At 40.2% G+C, this 24,555-nt stretch overlaps 1 protein-coding gene across 3 annotated transcripts in view; it reads left to right on the top strand.

Moving 5' to 3' along the window:
• The window catches only part of kcp (kielin cysteine rich BMP regulator), a 100,558-nt gene extending 83,810 nt beyond the window's left edge, over positions 1 to 16,748 (top strand). For 2 of the 3 annotated variants that reach the window (XM_034176609.1, XM_034176610.1), the window contains 10 exons: positions 44 to 143; positions 1,173 to 1,261; positions 11,190 to 11,292; positions 11,368 to 11,510; positions 11,746 to 11,918; positions 12,039 to 12,150; positions 12,241 to 12,342; positions 13,122 to 13,301; positions 13,386 to 13,686; positions 16,341 to 16,748. In XM_034176609.1, coding sequence (XP_034032500.1) covers positions 44 to 143; positions 1,173 to 1,261; positions 11,190 to 11,292; positions 11,368 to 11,510; positions 11,746 to 11,918; positions 12,039 to 12,150; positions 12,241 to 12,342; positions 13,122 to 13,301; positions 13,386 to 13,686; positions 16,341 to 16,561 — 1,524 coding nt within the window. In that variant the 3' untranslated portion in view covers positions 16,562 to 16,748. The remainder of the gene's footprint in view (positions 1 to 43; positions 144 to 1,172; positions 1,262 to 11,189; positions 11,293 to 11,367; positions 11,511 to 11,745; positions 11,919 to 12,038; positions 12,151 to 12,240; positions 12,343 to 13,121; positions 13,302 to 13,385; positions 13,687 to 16,340) is intronic. The other variant, XM_034176612.1, reaches the window with a different exon arrangement.
• Positions 16,749 to 24,555: the final 7,807 nt, after the last annotated feature.

The following is a 24,555-nucleotide window of genomic DNA, read 5'->3' as shown; positions in this document are numbered from 1 at the left end:
AGATAGTCTACAGTATATTGATCCCCTTGTGTCCCCAATGTAGGATTTTACGTGGACCTGCTTACACCAGAACTGCCTGCCGCTTACGTGTCCTCTTAATGAACAGTTCACCCCACCTGACTCATGCTGCCCTGTATGTCAAGGTAAGATAAACCCAGAGGCCATTTACTCCACACCAGAGTTCATCAACTCTGCTCCTGGACATCACCTGCCCTGTATGTTGTCCAACTCTTTCAATATTGATGCATTTAAAAGAGGACAAAGATCCATCTCTTTAACATGTTGATGCCTCCTGCTTACTGTATGGTTGTGAGAGTTGGTGGCTCACTTGTTACGTAGATATCTTTGGTATGATGTCTCCTCAGATGATCTTTGGGTGCTGCTGGAATGGCTTTTGTGTCAAATGAGCAGGTACTTGGGGAGACTAAGATGAGGACGGTCACCTGCATCATTAGGAAGTATCAGCTACAGCATCTTAGCCATGTGGCGCTTTTTTTGGTGCATGATCCAGCATGCAAGTGCAACAGATTTGAGGTCCATAGCCACTGGAAAAGGCCAAGGGGATGCTGTGTTTCACCTGGCTATAGTAAATGGATGGTTATTTTTGACACGTAGGGATGGACCTGTTGTCCACCTGGGTGGTTTCCAACTAGGCTTCAAGGTGGTTCTATGCTGTGGTGGATGTGGTGACATGTGGCACCTATTCAAGCTCCCAGACTTGGTAAAAAGCCATGTAACCAAGAATATGGAACTCTAACTCCTGCTAAGCCGATAGATGGATTTTGGTAACACTTTACACAAGGGTAGCACACAATACAAAGATGTACATGAAGGACAATAGTCCTGGTCCAACATTTTCAAGGAGATATAGTTGGATTTTTCTTGTTGCTTTCATGCATCATAACTGCCAATTACATGTATAAATAAACCTATTGAGTTCATCAGTAGACGTTGACCATTTTGTTAATTTAGGTGTTTCATCAAAAAAGACTTACCACCACTGAACATCCACCACCACCATTTACCTCCACTTCAAGCACCTAGTAAGGCATCATAAAGGGATAGTACGGAGGTTATCATTTTGGGAGATTACTAACAGATTTTTACTTTTAACAGGAATTACCTGGAAAAAAAAAAACTGATGCATTTTATCCATTTTGTGTTTCCTTCAGATTGTGTGATTGAAGGTCAGAATGGACGCGTGTCCAACGGCAGCACCTGGATGGACAGTGATGATGACTGTGTCACGTGCACCTGTAATGTGAGTCAGAAACATTTTCATTAATCATGCATCATTCCAGCAATTCTAAAATGTGTTTGTGCCTGTTTAAAAAAAGTTATGAAAAGATTAATGTACGACGGCATTTTAGGGTCACATTGAGGTTTTTTTTTTAGACTTTGAGAATAAAGTCGGAATTTTATGAAAATAAAGCAGTAATTTTATATGAAAAAAAAAATAAATTTTATGAGAAAAAAACTCATTATATTACGAAAATAAAGTTTGCATTTTATGAGAAAAAACTCATAATATTATGAGAATAAAGTCATAATATTACGAGAATAAAGTTGTAATTTTAGACAAAAAAAACTAGTAATATTACGAGAATAAAGTCATAATATTGCAGAATAAACTTGAATTCATTATGAGAATAAAGTTGTAATTTTACAAGAGAAAAACCCATCTCAAAATGAGATCTATGGAGCGCTTTGTTAAGTTGTACTTCAGTATTGGTTTTACAAATAAGGAAATACTTCATCTTTTGGCCCATCTGCACCACTTTATCATTAGTATCAGAACATTGAAAAGAATATGCAAGAAAATGTGTCTATTCCGGAGGAGGAACCACACGGACTTTGCCTTTAGTTCCGGCGATTAGTAGCTCCAGAAATCACCTCTTTCATGGAGGAGGAGATGGCTGGAACTGGCAGTCTGCAGGGTTATTGCTTCTCGTATAAATACAACTTTATTCTTGTAATATTGTGACTTTATTCTCGTAATATTAGAGGTTTTTTTCTCATAAAATTGTGACTTTATTCTCATAATATCTTTACTTTATTCTCGCAATATTACCAGTTTTTTTAAATTACGACTTCATTCTCGTAATATTACCAGTTTTTTCTCATAAACTTACAACTTTATTCTTGTAATATGAATTTATTCTCGAAGTCTAAAAAAAAACCTTAATGTGGCCCTAAAGTGTCATATTAATGCAAGTAAAAGAGACTTTTGTAAAATATATTAAGAAAGCAAACCACCCTGGAGGTGCTGCCAATTAAAGCTACAAAGGTATACCATATAGTCCGTATTCTGTCTCGTCTAGAGTATTAGTAGAAACATGCATAAATTGTAATGGTCTATAAGTCACATTTATTTTTGAACAGTGGTGCTACCACTTCATGCAGCAAGAAGCAAAATTAATTTAATCAGTGTGCTATTTATTTACAATGCAGACTCCATGCTAGCAAGCATATTATTTGTCTAATGATAAAGTTACAGTGTTCTGGTGTAAAAACAGCAAATGTAGCCAAGTATGCAAATTATTGATTCAAGGGAATTTATTTTTAAATGAATCATTTTGACTATTTTGAAAGTAGAGGGTAAACAATGTAAAAATCCATTGATGTGACACTGACCCATTTTGCCACATAACGTGGTAACTAAGCATAATGGGTTAAACAATTTATTTTTTAAATCCTACTAGCTCAATCAGTAATTTATGTGTTTAATTAAAATGGGAAGTACTTTAATTTTTAACCTCAGTACCAATTGAAATACAACCCCAATTCCAATGAAGTTGGGACATTGTGTAAAATGCAAATAAAATCAGAATACAATGATTTGCAAATCCTCTTCAACCTATATTCAATTGAATACACCACAAAGATAAGATATTTAATGTTCCAACTGATAGACATTTTTGTTTTTGTGCAAATATTTGCACATTTTGAAATGGATACCTGCAACACATTTCAAAAAAGTTGGGACAGTGGCAACAAAAGACTGCGAAACTTGATGAATGCTCAAAGAACACATGTTTGGAACATTCCACAGGTGAACAGGTTAATGGGAAACAGGTGACGGTATAAAAGGAGCATCCCCAAAAGGCTCAACCATTCACAAGCAAAGATGGGGTGAGGATCACCACTTTGTGAAGAACTGTGTGGAAAAAAATAGTCCAACAGTGTCAGAACAATGTTTGTCAACGTTCAGTTGCAAGGAATTTAGGGATTACATCATCTACAATCCATAATATAATGAGAAGTTTCAGAGAATCTAGAGAACTTTCTACACGTAAGCAGCAAGGCCAAAAACCAACATTGAATGCCCGTGACCTTCGATCCCTCAGGTGGCACTGCATTAAAAACTAACATCATTGTGTAAAGGATTTTACCACATGGGCTGAGGAACACTTCAGAAAACCATTGTCAGTTAACACAGTTCGTCGCTAAATCTACAAGTGCAAGTTAAAACTCTACCATGCAAAGTGAAAGCCATACATCAACAACATCCAGAAATGCCACCGCCTTCTCTGGGCGCAAGCTCATTTGAAATAGACAGATGCAAAGTGGAAAAGTGTGCTGTGTTCTGATGAGTCCACATTACAAATTGTTTTTGGAAATCATGGACGTTGTGTCTTACATATCTGTGATGGCACCAACAATGCTGAAAGGTACATCCAGGTTTAGGAGCAACACATGCTGCCATCCAAGCAACGTCTTTTTCAGGGACGTCCCTGCTTATTTCAGCAAGACCTGTCGCCCATTCAAAATGTGTGGCGCATTATGAATCTCAAAATACAACAACGGGACTTCCGGGTGAGCGTTTCAAGATGGCGGTCTAATGTTTTGGTGGTCCTGATCAGATGTGAAAAAATCTCCACAAAACTCGATAAATTGATTATGTATGTGCCCAAAATGACATACACTCAACAGAAATATAAACGCAACACTTTTGGTTTTGCTCCCATTTTGTATGAGATGAACTCAAAGATCTAAAACTTTTTCCACATACACAATATCACCATTTCTCTCAAATATTGTTCACAAATCAGTCTAAATCTGTGATAGTGAGCACTTCTCCTTTGCTGAGATAATCCATCCCACCTCACAGGTGTGCCATATCAAGATGCTGATTAGACACCATGATTAGTGCACAGGTGTGCCTTAGACTGCCCACAATAAAAGGCCACTCTGAAAGGTGCAGTTTTATCACACAGCACAATGCCACAGATGTCGCAAGATTTGAGGGAGCGTGCAATTGGCATGCTGACAGCAGGAATGTCAACCAGAGCTGTTGCTCGTGTATTGAATGTTCATTTCTCTACCATAAGCCATCTCCAAAGTCGTTTCAGAGAATTTGGCAGTACATCCAACCAGCCTCACAACCGCAGACCACATGTAACCACACCAGCCCAGGACCTCCACATCCAGCATGTTCACCTCCAAGATTGTCTGAGACCAGCCACTCGGACAGCTGCTGAAACAATCGGTTTGCATAACCAAAGAATTTCTGTACAAACTGTCAGAAACCGTCTCAGGGAAGCTCATCTGCATGCTCGTCGTCCTCATCGGGGTCTCGACCTGACTCCAGTTCGTCGTCGTAACTGACTTGAGTGGGCAAATGCTCACATTCGCTGGCATTTGGCACGTTGGAGAGGTGTTCTCTTCATGGATGATGCGAAGGAGATGTGTTGCACTGCATGAGGCAAATGGTGGTCACACCAGATACTGACTGGTATCCCCCCCCCCCAATAAAACAAAACTGCACCTTTCAGAGTGGCCTTTTATTGTGGGCAGTCTAAGGCACACCTGTGCACTAATCATGGTGTCTAATCAGCATCTTGATATGGCACACCTGTGAGGTGGGATGGATTATCTCAGCAAAGGAGAAGTGCTCACTATCACAGATTTAGACTGGTTTGTCAACAATATTTGAGGGAAATGGTGATATTGTGTATGTGGAAAAAGTTTTAGATCTTTGAGTTCATCTCATACAAAATGGGAGCAAAACCAAAAGTGTTGCGTTTATATTTTTGTTGAGTATATTATGCGTGGGGTTAGATCAAAGAAGAGACAAGGGGGTCCAAAAAGCGACAGTCAAGAGAAGACTAACCAAACAAGCACGATGCAGGCCGCAGAGCCAGACGAGGGAAGCGAGCTATCTACCGCTAAAGCCATACAGAACTTATGCGGCAGTATAAAAGAAATGCAAAACGACATCAACGCAATGAAAAGGGATATCAAACAAGATTTGAACAATTTTAAGGCTGAAGTGAACCAGAAGCTGGAGGAGGTCAGTGCGGATATTCGTAACCAGAGTATAAGGCTCACTGAGACTGAACAGCGAGTGGACGAGCTCGAGACAGTGAACGTGGATCTGAGAGACACACTGCTTTATTGTCTCAAACAACAAAAAACTCTCCAGGACAAAGTCACTGATTTAGAAGGGAGATCTCATCGGAATAATATCTGTATTTACGGTGTTAAAGAAGGAGCCGAAGGGAGCGCTATGCTAGCGTTCATTACAGCTTTTTTAAAAGAGCAACTTTCCTTTAAGGAAGACATGGATCTGCAGATACAGAGAGCACACCGGTCACTTGGCCCGAAACCCCGAGATAACACGATAACAAGATCTATCCTGGTTAATTTTCTCAGGTACGACATGAAAGAGAAGATATTAAAAGCGGCATGGGGAAAAAAAGATAACCTTTGAGGGCAACACGATCTCATTCGCGCACGACTTGCCGACGGAGGTAAACAACAAGCTTAAAGAATACAAACACATCAAGAAGATCCTTAAAGAGGAAAAGATTCGTTTTCAAACACCGTACCCGGCTAAGATGAGGATCCATTGGGAAGAAGGTCCACGCGTGTACAAGGATGCAGCAGAGGCAGCTGAGGACATGAAGAAGAGGGGATACCCCGTGTAGGTGCTGCGCCCTGGTGCTGAGGACGAGCCTCCGCTTTCCCGAGGTGCACACTAGAATAAAGTGAACAGCTCGCACACTGAACGTGCACGCGAGAAGCTCCGTGAATTTCAACGACAGCAAGTATAATTTATTTTATAATGAGGCCTTTTTTTTTTTCTTTTTTCTCACTATAGTAGATGCGGGCTGTAACATGAAGGTACATAAGATGCTTTTACTTATGCATCTCTCTTGATTTTAAGATAAGGACAGAGTGACATACTAACTGCATGTTCTATTGCGTTCACACGTTCAATAATTGAAGACAGAACTGGCGACGTGTGCCATGACTGAAAAATTCAAGATACACAGATATACGTATATTGGTTATTTTATTTATTTTATTTTTTTTTTATTAATTTGAGGTTGTTGTTTTTTTTTTGACTCCCTGTCAATTAAACACATTAATGGTGATCAGGACTAATGGACAATTGTTTGTTATGCTCAAAGGAGAAGGAACTTTGCTTCAGGTGGAGAAGGAGTCCCTATCTTGGATAGGTCTGTTCCTCCTACAAGGTTGGAAAGGACGTAGTGGGTGGATAGGGCAGAACGAAGCCCTAAGGTTGTAAGTCTTTTTTTTACTTTTATTTGTTCTATGTTCTAATGGTTCTTGTTCTTATTGTGATGTCGGCGTAGGTAAACAGGCATACTGGTATGACTAATAATAATTTTAGAGCAGCTTCATGGAACATAAACGGCATGAACAACCCTGTTAAGAGGGGTAGAGTAATGTCCAAAATAAAAAGGGAGAAAATTCAAATTATGTTTCTTCAGGAGACTCATTTGTCCCAAACAGAACACGAGAAATTAAAAAAATTTGGATTTAGAAATACTTATTACAGTTCTTTTAAATCAGGTCACAAAAGAGGGGTTGCGGTACTAATACATAATTCCCTACATTTTGAATTTATTAAACAAAAACGGGACAGTGAAGGCAGGTATATATTGGTTCAGGGGAAAGTAGAGGGTAAATTGACTACTCTTCTCTCCGTTTGTTTTCCACCACACTGTGAGCTGCATTTATTGGAAAAAATTCTAGAAATAATATCTTCAGAGTCACAGGGTATATTAATATGTGCAGGTGACTTTAATACAATATTAAATAAAAATGATACATCTAATAATAAGAGGATAGTCACACCACAAAGTAAATTGTTGAGGAAGGGCCTGGATGACCTACATTTACTGGATGTATGGTGGGAGATGCATCCAACGGAAAAAGATTTTACCTATGTTTCCCCCCCTCACGCAGTATACTCACGGATAGATCTCTCCCTGGTATTCAGGAATGATAGACATAGAATAGAAAGCTGTGATATAGGTACTAGGGATATATCAGACCATTCACCAATCTATTTAACGCTTCATTCGGATATAAGACCTAAAAAGACAATATGGAGACTAAATACAAGTTTATTAAATAATAAAAACATTATAAAAGAGGTTAAAGCAGAAATAGAAAACTTTTTGCAATTAAATGACAATGAACAAGTCAATCCTAATATTTTATGGGACACTTTGAAAGCTGTTATAAGAGGGAAATTTATATCACTGAGTACAGCTATTAAGAGAGCAAAAGAAAAACAACTTAATGATCTGGAAAATACATTAAAAAGCTTGGAAAGTGAACATATTAGGAATCAATCTAGTCAGACCCTTGAATTAATTTGACAGGTAAGGACAAAAATTTTAGATATTCATAAAGAAGAGGAAGAAAAGAAATATAAATTTTTGAAACAGACATATTACGAAACAGGACCAAAGGCAGCAAAATTACTTGCTAGGAAAATTCATAAAAAACAAATGCAGCAATCAATATTCGCAATAGTTGACCCCAAAACAGGGAAACTAGAAAACAATTTAGAAGGAATCGATAAAGCATTTCAAATGTATTATAAGATATTATATACACAACCAGAACAAAGTAATCTAGAAGATGTTAAAATATTTTTAAATTCATTAGATTTACCATCAATTGGAGAAACTCAGAATGAAAGTTTAACTAAACCAATAGATATGAAGGAACTGAAGATGATGTTAAGAAAACTAAAAAACAATAAAACACCAGGTACAGACGGCCTGCCAGCCGAGTGGTATAAAACGTTTGAAGAAGGTATTATTAAAATCACTGAATTGGACGCTAGTGAAAATGACCACACCACCATCATGGACAGAGGCGATTATAACAGTAATACCTAAGGAACGCAAGGATAAAATACTGTGCAGTTCGTATAGGCCAATATCAATTCTAAATCAAGATTACAAATTATATGCATCTATAATATCCAGTAGACTGAACTCATTTGTCCCAGACTTGATTGAGGAGGATCAGACCGGTTTTGTCAGTGGCCGACAAACTCAAGATAACATAAGACGTTCTCTTCATATAATTCACAATATTCAGGCAAAAAAGGAGAAAGCAGTACTTGGTTAGTTTAGATGCTGAAAAAGCCTTTGACTGTGTGAGCTGGGAATATTTATTCTTAGTCTTGAAGCGATTTGGTTTTTCTGAAAGTTCAATTAATAGTATTAGGACACTATACTCAGCACCTACAGCAAGAATTAAGATAAATGGACGTTTAACAGACCGAATAAATCTGGAGAGATCTACCCGTCAGGGCTGTCCATTATCCTCTAGTTTATTCGCCTTATACATAGAGCCACTAGCCCAGGCTATAAGAGGAAATAATAATATCCAAGGCATAGAAATAAATTCAAGAGAACACAAAATAGCGTTATACGCTGATGATGTTCTTTTATACCTCTCTAATCCAGAACAATCCATTCAGGCCCTTCTAGACTTACTAGACATATTTGGTACTTATTCAGGATATAAATTAAATATAGGTAAAACCCAAATTATGACTTTTAATTATTCCCCTTCAAAAGAGATTAAAAATAAAATCACCGTTGACTGGTCTAAGAAAGCAATTAGATATTTGAGGGTGTGGCTCACCCACAACCCAGGTGACTTGTATAGGAAAAACTTTGACAATGTAAATAGGAGGATTAAAGAAGAGTTCACACAATGGGCAACATATATATTTGATTTTAGTGCAAGAATTGAGGTGATAAAGATGTCAGTGTTGCCTAGATTATTATACTTATTTATGTCATTGCCAACAAATATCCAGATTTGTTTGGAAAGGACAAAAACCTAGAGTTAAATACAGTACACTGATGATCAAAAAAGAAAGAGGAAGATTTTCCCTCCCAAGTCTATATGACTACTATCTTGCGGCTCAACTTAAAACAGTTATACAGTGGTGTGACGATGCTTGTGAGGCTAGATGGAAGGAAATAGAAAGAAAATGTGGAAATATTCCAGTACAAACTTTGATTGGCGATCAGAAACTAACAGAAGCATGTCAAAAGGAGTTAAATCCGCTGGTTTCCTTTACACTATCGACTTGGTTTGGGGTGGTGAAAAAACTAAATATGACCAGATAAGAGTTTTAAGATGGGCTGCATTTGACTCAGAGTTCAAACCTAATCAAATGGATTCAGCTTTTAAAAACTGGTCATATAAAGGTATAACTGCATATTGTAAACTATTAAATAAGAATGCCATACCGAGTTTCCAAAACCTGCAGCAGAAATTTAATATAGAAAACAGAGATTTTTTTAGGTATTTACAATTATGTCAATATATATTTTCAAAAGTAGTGAAAGTGTCAGAAAATAATGGGATAATTCATCTGGTTATACAAGCTTACCATAATCAATGTAAATCGATCATTTCTAAACTCTATCAAGGCTTGTTGAATGGAAACTGCAAATCAACAGATTATGTTAAAAAAAGATGGGAGAAAGAACTAAATATGGATATTTCAGATGAACAGTGGGACAATATGTGTGAATCTGCAATGTCTTCCTCAAATTACTGGAGAGAGTTTTGTTGGAAAAGTTTGGTCCGATTTTTCATAACTCCAAAGCAACAACAAGGGAGAAACGTGGGTGCTGTTAAGTGTTGGAGAGGTTGCGGGGACAAAGAGGCCAACCACACTCACATTTTCTGGTCCTGTCCAAAATTTACTGGATTTTGGAGTGGTGTTAAAGTGGAAATAGAACGGATTTTGGGTTTAGAATTGCAGCAACCCATTTTGACATTATTGCTAGGAGATCTCCCTGAGGAAATGTCAATAAATGATACTTATTTAAAATCTTTGGTGCTGCAGCCAAAAAAACAATTACCCAAAAAATGGCTTCTGCCAGACCCTCCAAAGCTGGAGGACTGGCTGAAAAGAGTTGAAGAAACTCACAAAATGGAGAGATTAACATTTATGCTCAGACTGCAGCCAAATCTTTATGTAACAAAGTGGGGGAAATGGACTAAATTTACAGGAAACTGATGTGTGGCTGGTCTCAAGTTCCCTCTGAATATTAAATTCATTGCTGCTCTTATACCTGTTTACTTTAAATGCTTATTATAGGACTGAATTTGATTTTAGTAGCCGACTGTTATATTGTTATTGTTATATTATTGTTATATTGTTTTGTGGTGTGTGTATAATTAAGTGAAAAATTCAATAAAAACTAAGTGTCAAAAAAAAAAAAAAATACAACAACGGAGACCCCGGACTGTTTAACAACTGAATTTGTACATCAAGCAAGAATGGGAAAGAATTCCACCTACAAAGTTCAATAATTAGTGTCTTCAGTTCCCAAAAGCTTATTGAGTGTTGTTAGAAGAAAAGGTGATGTACACAGTGGTAAACACACCTCAGCTTTTTTGAAATGTGTTGCAGGCATCCATTTCAAATTGAGCAAATATTTGCACAAAAATAAAGTTTATCAGTTTGAACATTAAATAGCTTTGTGGTGTATTCAATTGAATATAGGTTGAAGAGGATTTGCAAATCATTGTATTCTGTTTTTATTTGCATTTTACACAACGTCCCAACGTCATTGGAACTGGGGCTGTAGTCCTTTGTCACCATTTTTCCTTTTTTTAAGGCCATAACTCAATCAGTTTAGGTTGAAGATGATACAAATCTTTATGATCAGACAAATAATGATTTGCTTTTCATCATGACTGGAACATTTTAAATTTTGAACCCCTGTATAAATTCTTCATTCACTCCTACCTGGCTATCGTGACCACTCTGGGAACATTGTAGCATAGGCCCTGGAGACCAAACCGTAAATGTCCTTTTGCCACCTTCTGTGATAACAATTAAGTCCAAATTGGTTTATTTGTACTGTTTGTGTTGGTATCATCAGATGGGCTACATCGAGTGCAGCATTGAAGAGTGTTTACCTGCAGTTTGTCCGGATGGCCAAAAACAAGTGAAAATTCCGGGAAAATGCTGTCATGAATGCCGAGGTATCACATCTTGACGGCACAGTGTTTGTGCACTGATTGTACTCCCCGTGGGTTCTGATGCATTTTGTGTTGCAGAAACTGGAGTGTCGTGTCTTCACCAGGGAACAGTGTATCAGTCTAATGAACAGTGGGATGTGGACGAGTGCACCAGCTGTACATGTGTGTTTGGAGACGTGCACTGTCACAGTGAACGCTGCCCTCCCCTCACCTGTGCAACCGTCAGTATACAAACACACTCTTTACTCAGTGTTACATCACAGACTGAGATGTTCCCATGATGCCTTAGTGTGCTGAAACTCACCAATCTGCAGAGATACAGTAAATATCTGACACTTATTATTGGTCTTTAAAGTCCTCAGTCTCTCCTGAATTCCTCGTTTGACCCACCATGTGTCTGTAGGTGTATTTTTTTGACTAGCATGGTGTCTGTGGGTGGGTGTGTGCACCTCTCAGGATGAAATGCTGGCAGTTGTTCCAGGATTGTGTTGCCCGCATTGCCTTCCTCATCCGGCCACTTGTGTTGCCTTTGGAGACCCTCATTATCGCACCTTCGATGGGCGCATGCTGCACTTCCAGGGCTCATGCACTTACATCCTGGCAGAAGATTGTGAGGGTGGAGACTTCAGGTGAGCTGATAAACACGGTTTTGAATAGAACCGATCAAATGTCAACACCACACACAGAACCACATATTATAGTAACATTGAATCATATAGAATTAATGTGGAAAGTATGTGGTTATACAGCATCCACGCTACTAACGATGATCGTGGGCGCAAAGGAGTGTCCTGGACTAAAGAGGTGACTGTATTTATTGGAGATGTCACGGTGCAGCTGCTCCAGGATTGGGTTGTGAAGGTTTGTGTTTCAAACTCCCATACATTTATTTTTGTGGTCAAGGTTGATGTTAGAACTGAAGTCAGATATTTTTTTTGTATTTATGTTCAGGTGAATGACGAGGTTGTGACTTTGCCATTCCTTAGAGAACCTTACATCTACATAGAGCGCCAAACCAACACCATCTTACTCAACACCAACCTCGGTCTGAAGGTAAAGTCAGATTTTCTGTGACTTCCTCTCTGCCGTAGAGTTTGTTTTTTTGCCCGAGGCCATCAAATATGGACATCAGGTATTGGGAAGGCTTTGCGTCCATCCGTCCGTCTATCTGTCTGTCTGTGTTCATCATAAGTCCAGTCCTACACTGAAAAAAGAGAATAGTTTAACCAACTTTAAAAAAGCATTACAATTCGTAAAAACCTGAATGAATTAAGTTGTATGAACTTAAGTTTGTAAATTAACTTACAAACCAGTTACCTCTGGGTAAAACCTGAATGAATTAAGTTGTATGAACCTAAGTTTGTAAGTTAACTTACAAACTTAGGTTCATACAACTTAATTCAAACCTCTGTTTCGTTTGTGTCATATATTATGTAAAATCTAGTGAGACATAAAGACTTTTAAAACTGAAAATATTGTTTTTGGAACCTGATAACACCTATGCAGTCATTTACAAGACATTTTGCAGGTGTTAGCGTGCATGCTAACTTCTGCTAACTCAAAGCTGACTTCCTATGGAGTTAAATTTGTCTCATTAATAACTGCAAATGCACAGATGGTGATCTACAAATATTCCTTAATTTGCACAACATGAACAAATGATGATTTGATTTGAACATTTACAAACTGTACGTAAGATAATAGGATCTTAATAATTAATTAAACAACTGCAAATCATAAATAATGCAATGCTCATACGGCCGAGGGTATTTTAGCATTGCATTATGTTTTTAATCTGTCAGCAGTTAATACGTCCTCTGGTTTTCCTTTAGGTGTTGTGGAGCGGTCGCTCACACTTAGAAGTGAGTGTGCCGGGCTCATATAAGGGCCACACCTGTGGCCTCTGTGGAAACTTCAACAACTACCATCAGGATGACCTTCAAATGCCCAGCGGACAACTCAGCCCATCAGAAGCTGAATTTGGCAACAGCTGGATGGTAAAACAAACAGAAGTCTGAAAATCAATGAATAAATAAATAAATGAAGGAAAGTTTGTGTAAAAATCAACATATAAAGGCATATCTGTAAACATTTAGGTCACAAATGGTAGTCATTCTCACTCATCGTGTCACCCCGGTGAGGAGGTCGATCCCTGTAAGGATGCAGGCTACCAGGCCAGGAAGAGTGCCAATGCCCGTTGTAAGGTCCTTAAATCTGCCACGTTTAAGCCGTGCCATCGCGTGGTACCCCCTGAGCCGTGGTTTGCAGCCTGCGTGTACGACCTTTGTGCTTGCGGGGCCAATACGGAAGAGTGTCTGTGTGATACACTGGAGGCCTACGTTAGTCAGTGCAGAGAAGCCGGAGTCATCCTGCAGTGGAGGAGTCCATCACTGTGTGGTGAGTAAAAAAAAAAAAAAGCACATTTAAACAAAACACTGTTGATGCCATGTTCTAATTGTAAGTCATAAGTTGCAAATGGGAATGGTGTCACACAACATCGCAAGTCGTAAAACAAACTGGAGGCCTCCATGAAAGCCTCATTGTGCTTTGCTCTTTTGGAGTACAGAGCAAAAAAACTATGTGGACCACCAAGAGTCCTCATGGAACAGTACAGGGTAGAGAGACTATGTTGGTCTTTTAGTCTACTGCTGGATTTGTGGACCAGTGTAGCCAGTTAGGGCCATTAGCAGCATCTACGGGGTTAGCCAATATTAGCAGCACCAGTTGATAAACAACATATTACATGGCATTTTACACATAAAATCACCAAAGCAACATGTCCACAGACAGCAGGAGGTCAAAAATCTGTGTAGCACTTCTTAAATTGGACACACACACGCATAAAAGAAGTGACAAAAAAAACAACAACACTAGAGCACTGTAGAGGGCAAGCCTCTGCCGATACTAGTTTCTAATATCACAAAATTTTACCTTGGTAAAAATTTTCAAGGTCAAAGTCCTGTTAGAAGTGGCTTTTCATAAGCTCAATTAGATGCGTTTAAACGTCAGGAGTCTGTATTTAGTTCATGCACTTGAATCAAAGTTTTTGTGAGGTTGTCAGGTTTTTTTTTTTCCTACTTTTTCGGTTTCTAAATCTTTTTCAAATAATATTCACAGAACATTGGTTATCTCTGCTATGCACAATTTATCATAGCTTTTTGGCACTTGGTTTCTGACTGATAACTGGAAGATAACAAATGCATAAAATTGGAACCTCCATCCTATTTTAGGTGGTGTAGGTAAATCCAGAAAAATGAGTGATTGAGACACTTTTGATTGAGACATAATGCAAAATGTACACCAAATGGGCTTTTCAATATTAAATTAAAAAATCCACAATCCGGATCAGATCCGGAACAAAATTTGTCAGGCGATAGTGAGTTCCAGTCTGCACCTCACTTTCAAATATGAGAGTGATTGGGGCATGTTTAATTAAGATATAATTCATTTTCTTTCTTTGTTGTAAGTTTTTTTGTTGTTGTTGTTTTGGACTGTGTGTGCTGAATAAATTCATTCATTCATTCAAAAAAAGAGTCAGTCTCAGACGCGCTGCTGTTGCGCTCTGATTGTTCTCCCATCTTTTATTATGAAATAATGCTGAATTTATGTGGAAATGATTGTTGTACAAAAGTTTCAGATACCTGTCACTGAGATATATGATGACTGGAGTGCAGTTTTAAGCAGAATCGCCTGCACAGTGAAGGCAGGGGGGACCAATTGTTAGAGGGGACCGTTCGGTCAGACCACCGGATCAAAGTTTGGCAGTCGATAAAGGATAATGCAGAGCTATGAATTTTTGAAAAAAACATTCAATATTAAAGGATAGGGATTTTTCCTGACTTTAACCTTTGACCTATGACCTTGAAAATTTAATCAGTTCATGCTTATCAGGATATGAATCCTTCATTAAAAAATCTCATTACACTATATGAAAAATTGTAGGCTCCATGGGCTGTTCACAAACAGACAAACACGCAGTGGTGAAAATATTACCTCATCCAACTTAGTTGGCAAAGGTAAAAGCAACAGCTTTCACTCACTGTCGTTGCCTGGGGCAGCCATCTTGAATTGTGAACTTGGGGTCTTGGGTGTTTGAATGAGCTGACCACTTGGAGTTACGACTTAAGGTGCACTTACACTAGCTTGCCTTTGTTTCACGCAATAGCACGAATGTCGTCGTGACGATCCCACCCACTATGTTCCCAGCTGGACACTGTTCTTTGTTCTACCGGCTGCCACACGCTCTGTGCTGGTAGCTGCATATATAAAATAATTATTTTGTGGCAGATTAATCATTTTTTTCTGTAAATTAGCCGTTGAAAACGGCTCTAGTCACTTCCTGAATCAGAGGAGGCTGCAGCTGGAGCCATTCGCGCGCGCATGCGCGCCTACGCGCCTAACAAGCTTCAGAAGGCATTTAGAGCCATCTAAAAAGGTAATTATTTGTCTTGTTTACATTGCTTTGGCTTGATAAAACAGTTGCATGTTCTTTCCTTCTTGTCTGCAGCTGTTAAAGTATGTTTATAACAGATTTAACTTCTTGTTATAATCCTTCAGACGAGCTGCGTTCTGATGCGATCCGCTGAAGTCACCACTCGCTCTGTTCGCTTCTTGTTTACTCCATTTGACGAGCTACACGTCATGTTGAGATTAGATCGCGCCACATAGCATGACATTCGAGCGTGAAAGATTTTTTGAACATTTAAAAATTCTATGTGCGCAATAGCATGCACTGGCACCCCAGTCTGCACCAGTTAAAGACGGGTTTACTCTCCACCATGACGTCTTGAAGCAAAGGCATGCTCATGTAAGTGCACCTTTCAGGTGATTTTCTCATTGAAAATTCCTACACATAACCGGTTATGATTGCACCTTCTGGCTGCAAGTAGAACCCACCACAATATCTGCAAAAATTTACGATCTTACTGCCAAACATTGTGTGTTCCTTACAGTCACTAGTAGAGGTCCAAAGCACATCAGGATGAATCCCTGGTGCTTTTTAATTCACTGTTTTTGTCTTTTGTCTCACTCTTTGTTGCTGTCTCTCACAGCTGTGGGCTGTCCGGTGGAGAGAGGCTTTGTGTTTGACGAGTGCGGTCCACCATGTCCCGTCACCTGCTTTAATGTCGATGTGCCACTGGGGGTGATAGAGAGCCACTGTTTTAAACCGTGTGTTCCCGGTTGCCAGTGTCCTGCTGGTTTAGTTCTACACAACAACTACTGCATTCATCCAGAAAAGTGTCCCAAGATCATACACGACAATGCCTCATAATCCAGGAACATTTTGAGCACTTCAGCGGATACGTATACTGCCAAATAAGCTGCAATCTACCCAAGGACTACAGGAACATTCTGGCTTGTCCTGTAGATGCTACATACTGTACTTAATAAAGTGGAATCCTTGTCTTTTTTTGTGGACACACAGTGATGGATTATAGTGGTCATGGGCCCCTTGGCTTTCACTTGTGTGTTGACCGTTAAAGGTCCATGAAAATAATCAGAAAATGCAGGTGAATACTGTCAAAATATTACAAACTGCACTTCCTTCCACTTGACGTACTTTTTAAAACATATACAAGTATGTAAAATGATCAATCTTCATAAAACAGTTTTCAGAGATGGCCTTAAAATAATGTGCACAATTTTTAGTTTTTTGCTTTAATGAACATAAAAAAGTTGCATTGTCCACAGGCCAGTCAGTTCCCATAATGCCATGGGACAGGTGTTGTGTTTGCAATGGCTGACATTTGTTTTTAGCTATTAGCTAGTCCATTTACTATTTTGTTATATCGTGTGTGCTCTTTGTGTTTGTGTTATTACTATATTGTTCTTATGGCCCTAATTATAAAATTCCAGAAGTATTTTTGTAAAAAACAAACTTTCTGGAAACTAAATTTCCATTTTTATGAAATTGCGTTTATAAATAACAAATAAAACCACATTTTATGCAAGTGTCACTTCTTTTGTCAACCTTGTACTGACACAGATGCCTGTCAGTTTTTTTAGAGGCACCACTTTTAAGACTACAGTAAGCTTTTTGACTTAATTTGGTGGCTGTCTTTTTGAGCTCACCATCATCTAACATTTCACTCTGTTCTTAGTAGCTGGAGAGTTGTGTTACAATTATTAAGGAATCATACTTCTCAGAGTCCCTGGGAAACCTATGCCAGGGTACTAGAAAGGAGACAGAATGTTACTCGAACCTCATATTCAGGAGGAGGAATATGGGTTCCATCCTGGTCATGGAACGGTGGACCAGCTCTTTACCCTCGCAAGGATATAAGAAAGGTCTTGGGATTAGGACCAACCACTGTGCATGTGTTTGGTGGACTTGGAAAAGGCATACAACTGGGTCTCTCAAGGTGTCCTGTGGGACCGTTGTGTGACTATCCGAGAAATTGTGGAAGAGGTGGACATCAGCACTTTTTCGGCACATTCCACTGTGACAGAAGATTTTTCCATGAAAAGAGTTGCAGCAAAATTCATCGGCACAAAGCTGATGGTGCAGCAAAAGCGCCTCCGTGATGAAGCCTCACAGGACATGTTGTGACATGCCCAGCTCTTGCACCATTCGGAAGATTCAAACGGCTTTCGGTGGCTTTTCAGTCATGTGACTATCTGAGAAACTGTGGACAAGGTGATGGCAGCATCATGCTGTAAAGATGTTTCTCAATGGCACAAAGAGCGGCATGTGGGAGACTAGTCAGGATTGAGGGAAAGATGAATGGCAGCAATGTAAAATGCTACTGATCCTAGCCAAATGGAAAACTAGTGTGACCATAGGACCTTTGTGGCCGGGACAGCAGTGGGATCGAACCCCGGACTGCTTGCACTAAAGACCAGAGCTCTACCAGGTAGGACCTTTGTGGCTGGGACGACGGTGGGATCGAACCCCGGACTGCTCGCACTAAAGACCAGAACTCTACCAGGTCAGTCAAAGGGGAATTCCCTGTTAGCCGAGCTAGCGGGAAAATCTTTTAAATCCGGACTTTACCTTGCTACACTAGTGAAAGATCAGTCAGAAAAGATGAGGAGAGAAAAATGTCTTTTTTTTTTCCCCCGTCTGCATATATAGTAATGGTAAATGCCACACTGGCAGAACCATTTATGAACATTAATGCACATATATGCAATTTATTCTTGTAAGACAGAAGGTATGTGGCGCGTGAGTGAACGTGGTGTGTGTTTGTGTGTGTGTGAGAGAGAGACCCCCATCCGCCCTTCCTGATCAGCCTTCACATCCTACTCAAAGTCAACTGACAACTTCTATCAGGAAGGGCCGACACCAAAACAACACGAAGACAGACAAGAACGAACGACAAGTGGTGAAGGCAGTAACTGAAGTGAGACAACGAGGAGACAGGGCCTCAACTATACAACCTACCAGGACAAACAACCACACATGAACAAACAGTGACAACAACAGTCTGTTGTCTAATTAGTGAGCATCCATACCCTAATCTAGGACACCAGAGTGTTAATCCCCTTGAGAGCACCAAAAACCGAATTGTGGTGACGGCCACAAACACACAACCATCCATCCACACACAGAGACCCAGATCACAGCTAAATATCCGATCACTACTGTGGCTGGTGTGTTGGGGCTAAGACTAAAGTACAGAACCTTTCCATATGACATGGACCACTCTGGCGCGTCAAAGCCATACGGCCGGCCGCGAGCGATGACGGCAACGGGACCAGGACATGGGGCCCCAGGAGAAACCAGGACAAAAGGGCAGCGGAAGGGCACAGGGGCTGTCAGGGCTCGTGATGGACTGACACAGGAAACAAGTGGAGACCAATGCAGACTCTCAGACATGGCTGGTTGTGATGAATAATAGGCTTTATCTTGAAACCAGGCATTGGGTTCGGTACACAGGTAGTCAGACATGGAAGCAGAGGTATCAGACATGGTACAGGCTGGGATGTGATCCATAAACTAGGCAGGGTTCGTTCACACGGCGTCAAGGTATATAGCAGGCAAAACAAGGTCAAAGTCAAAATACAGGCAGAGTTCAGGATACGGCAAGGCGGAGGTCGGAGCACAAAAGTAAAGTCAAAACACACGAGCAACACTGAACAAGAAAGAGAGGAGAGAAAGTGCACAAAGTCAACAATCAGGCCATGAGCTGTGGAACTGTGAGGGTTTTGAAGAGAGCAAACTAAGGTTGATGTGAAGCAGGTGTGTGGAAAGAGGTGTGGTGAAGTGAACAAAGAGGAGAGAAGCAAGGCAAGAGTGTGCAGGAAGGCAAAACAAAAGTGGTGCAAACAAGATAAGTAGGTGACAGAAGAACTAACAGAATAACGTGATGTGTTCTAGACAAACAATAATGCGTGAGCAAAACAAAAAGGGGCAGAACTAAGAAATACTGTGACTAGTCTAAAGAGGGCAGAGACAAATGACTAACTAGAAAATAAATGATAAGCAAACAAAACCAGAGGTTATAGAAAAGCACAATAAATAACAAACAGAACTTAACCTGATAAGAAACACTACAAGATAAATAACCAAAACCTGAGACTAAAGCATAAAACAATAATGTGATAAACAGAACAAAACTAAGAATAAAACAACTAAAGGGACCAAGAGTGAAAGCAAAACAATAAGCAGTAAAGTAAAACAATAAATGTGGTAAGCAAATGATACACAGAGAACAAATCAAACAAAACCAATTACAACCGAAGCATGACCATGAAAACTGGACGTGACAGAACACAGAAGGCTCAGAGCATAGAAGATAAACAGGTCAAGAACAATACCAGCAGGGCTAAAAGGGCCAGATCATGACAGGGGCCAGGAAGGGCAGCCCCAGAGCAACCGGGGGAAGACGACAAACCAACGGCAGCGCCGGAATGCACCCCCGACACCACCACCACCCCACGGAGGCACAGGGAGCAGCCCCATACCCAAGGGAAGCACACAGGGCGCCAGCACAGCCCATCAATGGGGCGGGGGGGCCCAGAACCACACCACCAGGACCACGGCCCCCGAAGGCGGGATGCGAGCGGCGGCAAGGACGGGGGGCATAGGAGCCACCTGCAACCAAATCCAAAACATGGGGCGGGACCACCGAGCATACAAGGGCGGGGCCCGGCCCCCAGACAGAGGCGAGGCTCAACCCCTGGGGCCAGGAAGCACAAGGCCCACCACGACACACAAGCTCCCCCCCAGTGCAGCCAGAGGACCCCTCCAAACTCCCCCCAGCAGTTAAGTGGTTAATATTGATTGATTGTTTATCTTTCCATTCAGCAAAATTGTTTTTTTTTTGGTTTTGTTGCAATAGTCAGTGCTACAAGTATAGTTTTAGACTGTTTAGGTTGGTAGTTCAATAATTGTAGTGTCTCCAAGTAAACATAAATGAGGAACTAAGGGAATTCTATATCCCGAGATGGAGGACAATTTTCAGTGACTTTTGACCAAAACACTGGACAGGTGAGCAGAGCCAAAGAGCATGATAATAGGTATCAGTGGTGTTTAGTTCACACTCTGAACAAACATCAGAGTCTGAGAAGCCCACTTTATACATCTTATATTGTGTAATGTGTGTTCTATAAAGAATTTGTATTGGATGAGTTGTAAGTTGGTATTTTTGTCATTGAAAATGTATTTTTACACATTTGTGTCCAGTGGTCAGGGTCAGAGGTGAGAAGGAAAACCATCCCCCCCCATTTTAAAGCTGGGTAAATGTAAAAGTAGTGTCCACGCATGATATTAACTTATATACCTTACACAAACTTTCTTATTGGGAGGAGGTTCTTGATGTCTGTCACTAATATTGGTGGTTCTGGCAGGCACTGATGCGGCTGGATTTTTGACATCACTGCATGCTTTACTTGATGGTAATGAATAAAATTTCCTCCTATAATTCCAAACCTCTGCATCAAGTTGTTAAATGGTATAAACCTGTTATTTTGAAATAGGTGATGAAGGTGTGTGATTCCTTTCTGTTCCCATGTGCTGACATGAAGAGTTGCTTTATTGATCTTAAAGTCGGGTTGTGTAAAATAGGAGCCTCTATACAGATTTCCATTTGTGAGTTTGTAATTTCTAAGGTTTTGCACCAGGGAGTCAGAGTGGAAGAAATCAATGGATTTTTAAAACATTTATAGCATTTAATGGAAGTAGTAATAAAGGGTAAATCTGAGAGTATGATGTTGTTACATTCTAACTGTTCTAATTCAATCCAGGACCTGTGGACTGGATCGGGATGATCCATTTAATCAAATATTGTATCTGGTCAGCCAGATAATAATGTAGAAAATTTGATGCTTCCAGACCCCCTTGAGATTTATTTTTCTGAAGAGTAGCTAGACTTATTTTCCAGTAAAACTTTGAACATGGCCTAATCTAAAGTCTAAACCATTTGACTGTGGGTTTGAATGGAATCATTGAAAAAAAGTAATTCATTTGTGGTAATAATTTTCATTTTGATAGTTGCAATCCGTCCTAATAAGGAGATGGGGAGGTTGTTCCATCGTTTCAAATCATTACAGATTTTGTCAGTGAGTGGGGTGGAAGTTCAAATGGGTCAGCTCTCCTAATTTAGAAGAGATGTTTATGTCTAGGTACTTAATATTGCCAGTGGGAAAGGTATAGTGTGGATCTTGAGGGTGAAGGATTCCATGAATCCTCAGTTAAAGGAAGTATCATCTATTTTGACCAGTTAATAGAGTAATCTGATAGTTGTGAGAAAGTAGTGATCAGTGTAAATATGTCTTGTAGTGATTTTGAGGGTTCTTGGAGATATAGTATGATATCATCAGCATATACAGTAAATTGATTTTATCGTCAGACATTGAAGAGTTGATACCCTTGGTGTTGACATTCTGCCATATTGCAGCTGCAAGTGGTTCGATAAATATTGCAAATAATAGTGGTGAGAGTAGGCAGCCTTGTCTTGTCCTTCTTTGCAAAGTGAAACTGAGAGGTAATGGCATTAGTTGTGACTGTGGCCTTTGGTGAGTTATATAGAGTTGTGATCCAATGAATAAATGATTCTCCAAAGCCAAATTTATGAAGGACTATAATAAGAAAACTCCAACTGACTCTATCAAAGGTTTTTTCTGCATCCAGTGACACCACTATTGCCTTTGTATTGCTACGCTGTGATTTGTCAATGAGACTGAGAAGTCTTCTGACATTATTGGTAGATTGTCTACCCTTAATAACCCAGTTTGGTCCTTATGTATTATTGATGGCAATATTTTTTCTAAGCGGGATGCCAATGCCTTAGCAATGATTTTTACATCAGTATTTATTACAGTTTTTATTGATTGCTTTGACCTGTTTGAAGAAACTGGTAACCTCTCAGTCTTCATCATCACTCTCTCAGCAGAGCAAAAAACCTCTTGCAAATGAGTTAACCCATTGTCATTGGTTTGACACGCTTCCCCCACCCTTTTGCAATCAGTTAACGCAGATGTCATTCAAGCAGTCCAAACTCCATTGCTTTAGCTGTGGTAACCAAACAGAAACCATATGTTCCCATCTCTTAGAAACGTCTTGACCAGTATGAAATCACTGGAGCACCTTTGACACTGCTTCACACAACTTTTCAATTTGCAATCAGTCTGCAGGCTTAAAAGGTGCCAGTTGTGTGTTGTAACTTGCAAGCATGGATGGTCTAAGGCACATGGGAGTGAGAGTAAGAGGTAGGGCTCAGGGGAAGAGGAGTCCGAGGAAGAGGAGTCTGTGTGTGAGGTGGAGGTGTAGCTGGAAGGGCTCAAGTCACAGATGAAATTCGGGCAACTGTGATTGATCATGTGGTAAATCATGGTCTTTCACTTAGAGAGGCTGGACAAAGAGTCCAACCTGTTCTCAATAGAAACATATTTGCATCCATTGTCAGAGTTTTCGACTGGAGAACAGGTAATGTTGCTTATACAGTATATACAGTATATACAGATATATCCGTAGTATTACAGTATTTCATGAATTTCTTCCACATTTCATGTATTCTTTATAGAATCGAAAGGCTACCGGTCGGTGGGGTAGACGCAGAATTTTGAATGCTGAGCAGCGAGGCAGCCATTGTGAACATGGTTCTGGCAAATAATGCCATTAGGCTGCGTGAAATCAGGGCAGCAGTGATTGCAGATCAGGGGTATTTAGAAATGTAAATACTGTGAGTGCTGCTTGGCTATTGTAGATTCACTCTTCCCAGCCTGGTGCACATCTGTTGGATGGAGCAACTTTAACTTTTGACCCCTGTACAAACTGAAACTGACCTTTGTCACCATTCTTGCTGCTTTTACCTCATACCTCATAACTTGGAATCTTTAAGATCAGCCAAATAATGTGGTGTAGTTTTCTATATGATTGGAGCATCTTTTAAATTTAGACCCCTGTGTAATTCTTCCATTGACTCCTACCTGGTTGCCTATTGAAAATTTAAGTGGCCAATCAGTTTTTTTTAAAGCGTTAATGTCTATGGTTTATTTGGGCCAAATTTAATGCTTGTATCACCATTTGCAGGATTTCACTCTAAATATTCTCTTATCTGCTGCACTATATATGAGATGTAAGGGCCCTGTCCCACTGGCGTTTAGGAGGATTTGCGCATGAAATGAGGAGACAAAAGCTGAGCGTCCGCAACAAAGGTGGGCGGAAATGACAAATGTCCCGGGGTGGATCAGCGAATACATGAGGAAGAAAAGCGGATATAACAGGGAACAGAAGCGAAGGCGACCGCGGAGGCACCCCCATGAGGGGCACAGCGGTCGTGATGCACTCGATTCATCCATGCCCACTGTCTGCATGCGCAACATACTATTTGCGACTGTGATGTGGCCGTGCTGGGCACGCGTCATATCTGTTTTGCACGCTGTCCCGGTCCGCCGCGCCAACCCGTCGGTTGCGGATATCAGCGGATGACAGGGGATATGTGGCGCGTGGTTGTGTATGTCCTGCGTATGTTTTCAGTATGTGCTCAGGCAGTGATGTGGATCTCATCCGCAGCAGGATTTTTGAGCCGCTCAAAAATCCTGGCTGCGGACATGCGTGCCTCTGCGGATGATCACGGACGTGTTCGGATGGCGGCCGACTCATACAGGAACACGGTTATTGCGGTTGTTGGCGGATGTGGGCCACTTTGTGCGCATTCCATCCGCAAATCCTCCTAAACGCCAGTGGGACAGGGCCCTCAGTGTTCTTCAATTGCCCTCAAAAGTATTGGAACACTTGGTATTTCACACATTTGAATTTGTTTATCCTGTTTTTTTCTAAAATTGTCTTCCTTAGCTCAAACTGAAAGCACATCTCTACAA

This window comes from Thalassophryne amazonica, chromosome 8 (assembly GCF_902500255.1).
Source record: "Thalassophryne amazonica chromosome 8, fThaAma1.1, whole genome shotgun sequence".
Lineage (NCBI taxonomy): Eukaryota > Metazoa > Chordata > Actinopteri > Batrachoidiformes > Batrachoididae > Thalassophryne > Thalassophryne amazonica.
The sequence above is the reverse complement of the archived record's forward strand: the minus strand, read 5'-3'. Positions and strand labels throughout refer to the sequence as shown.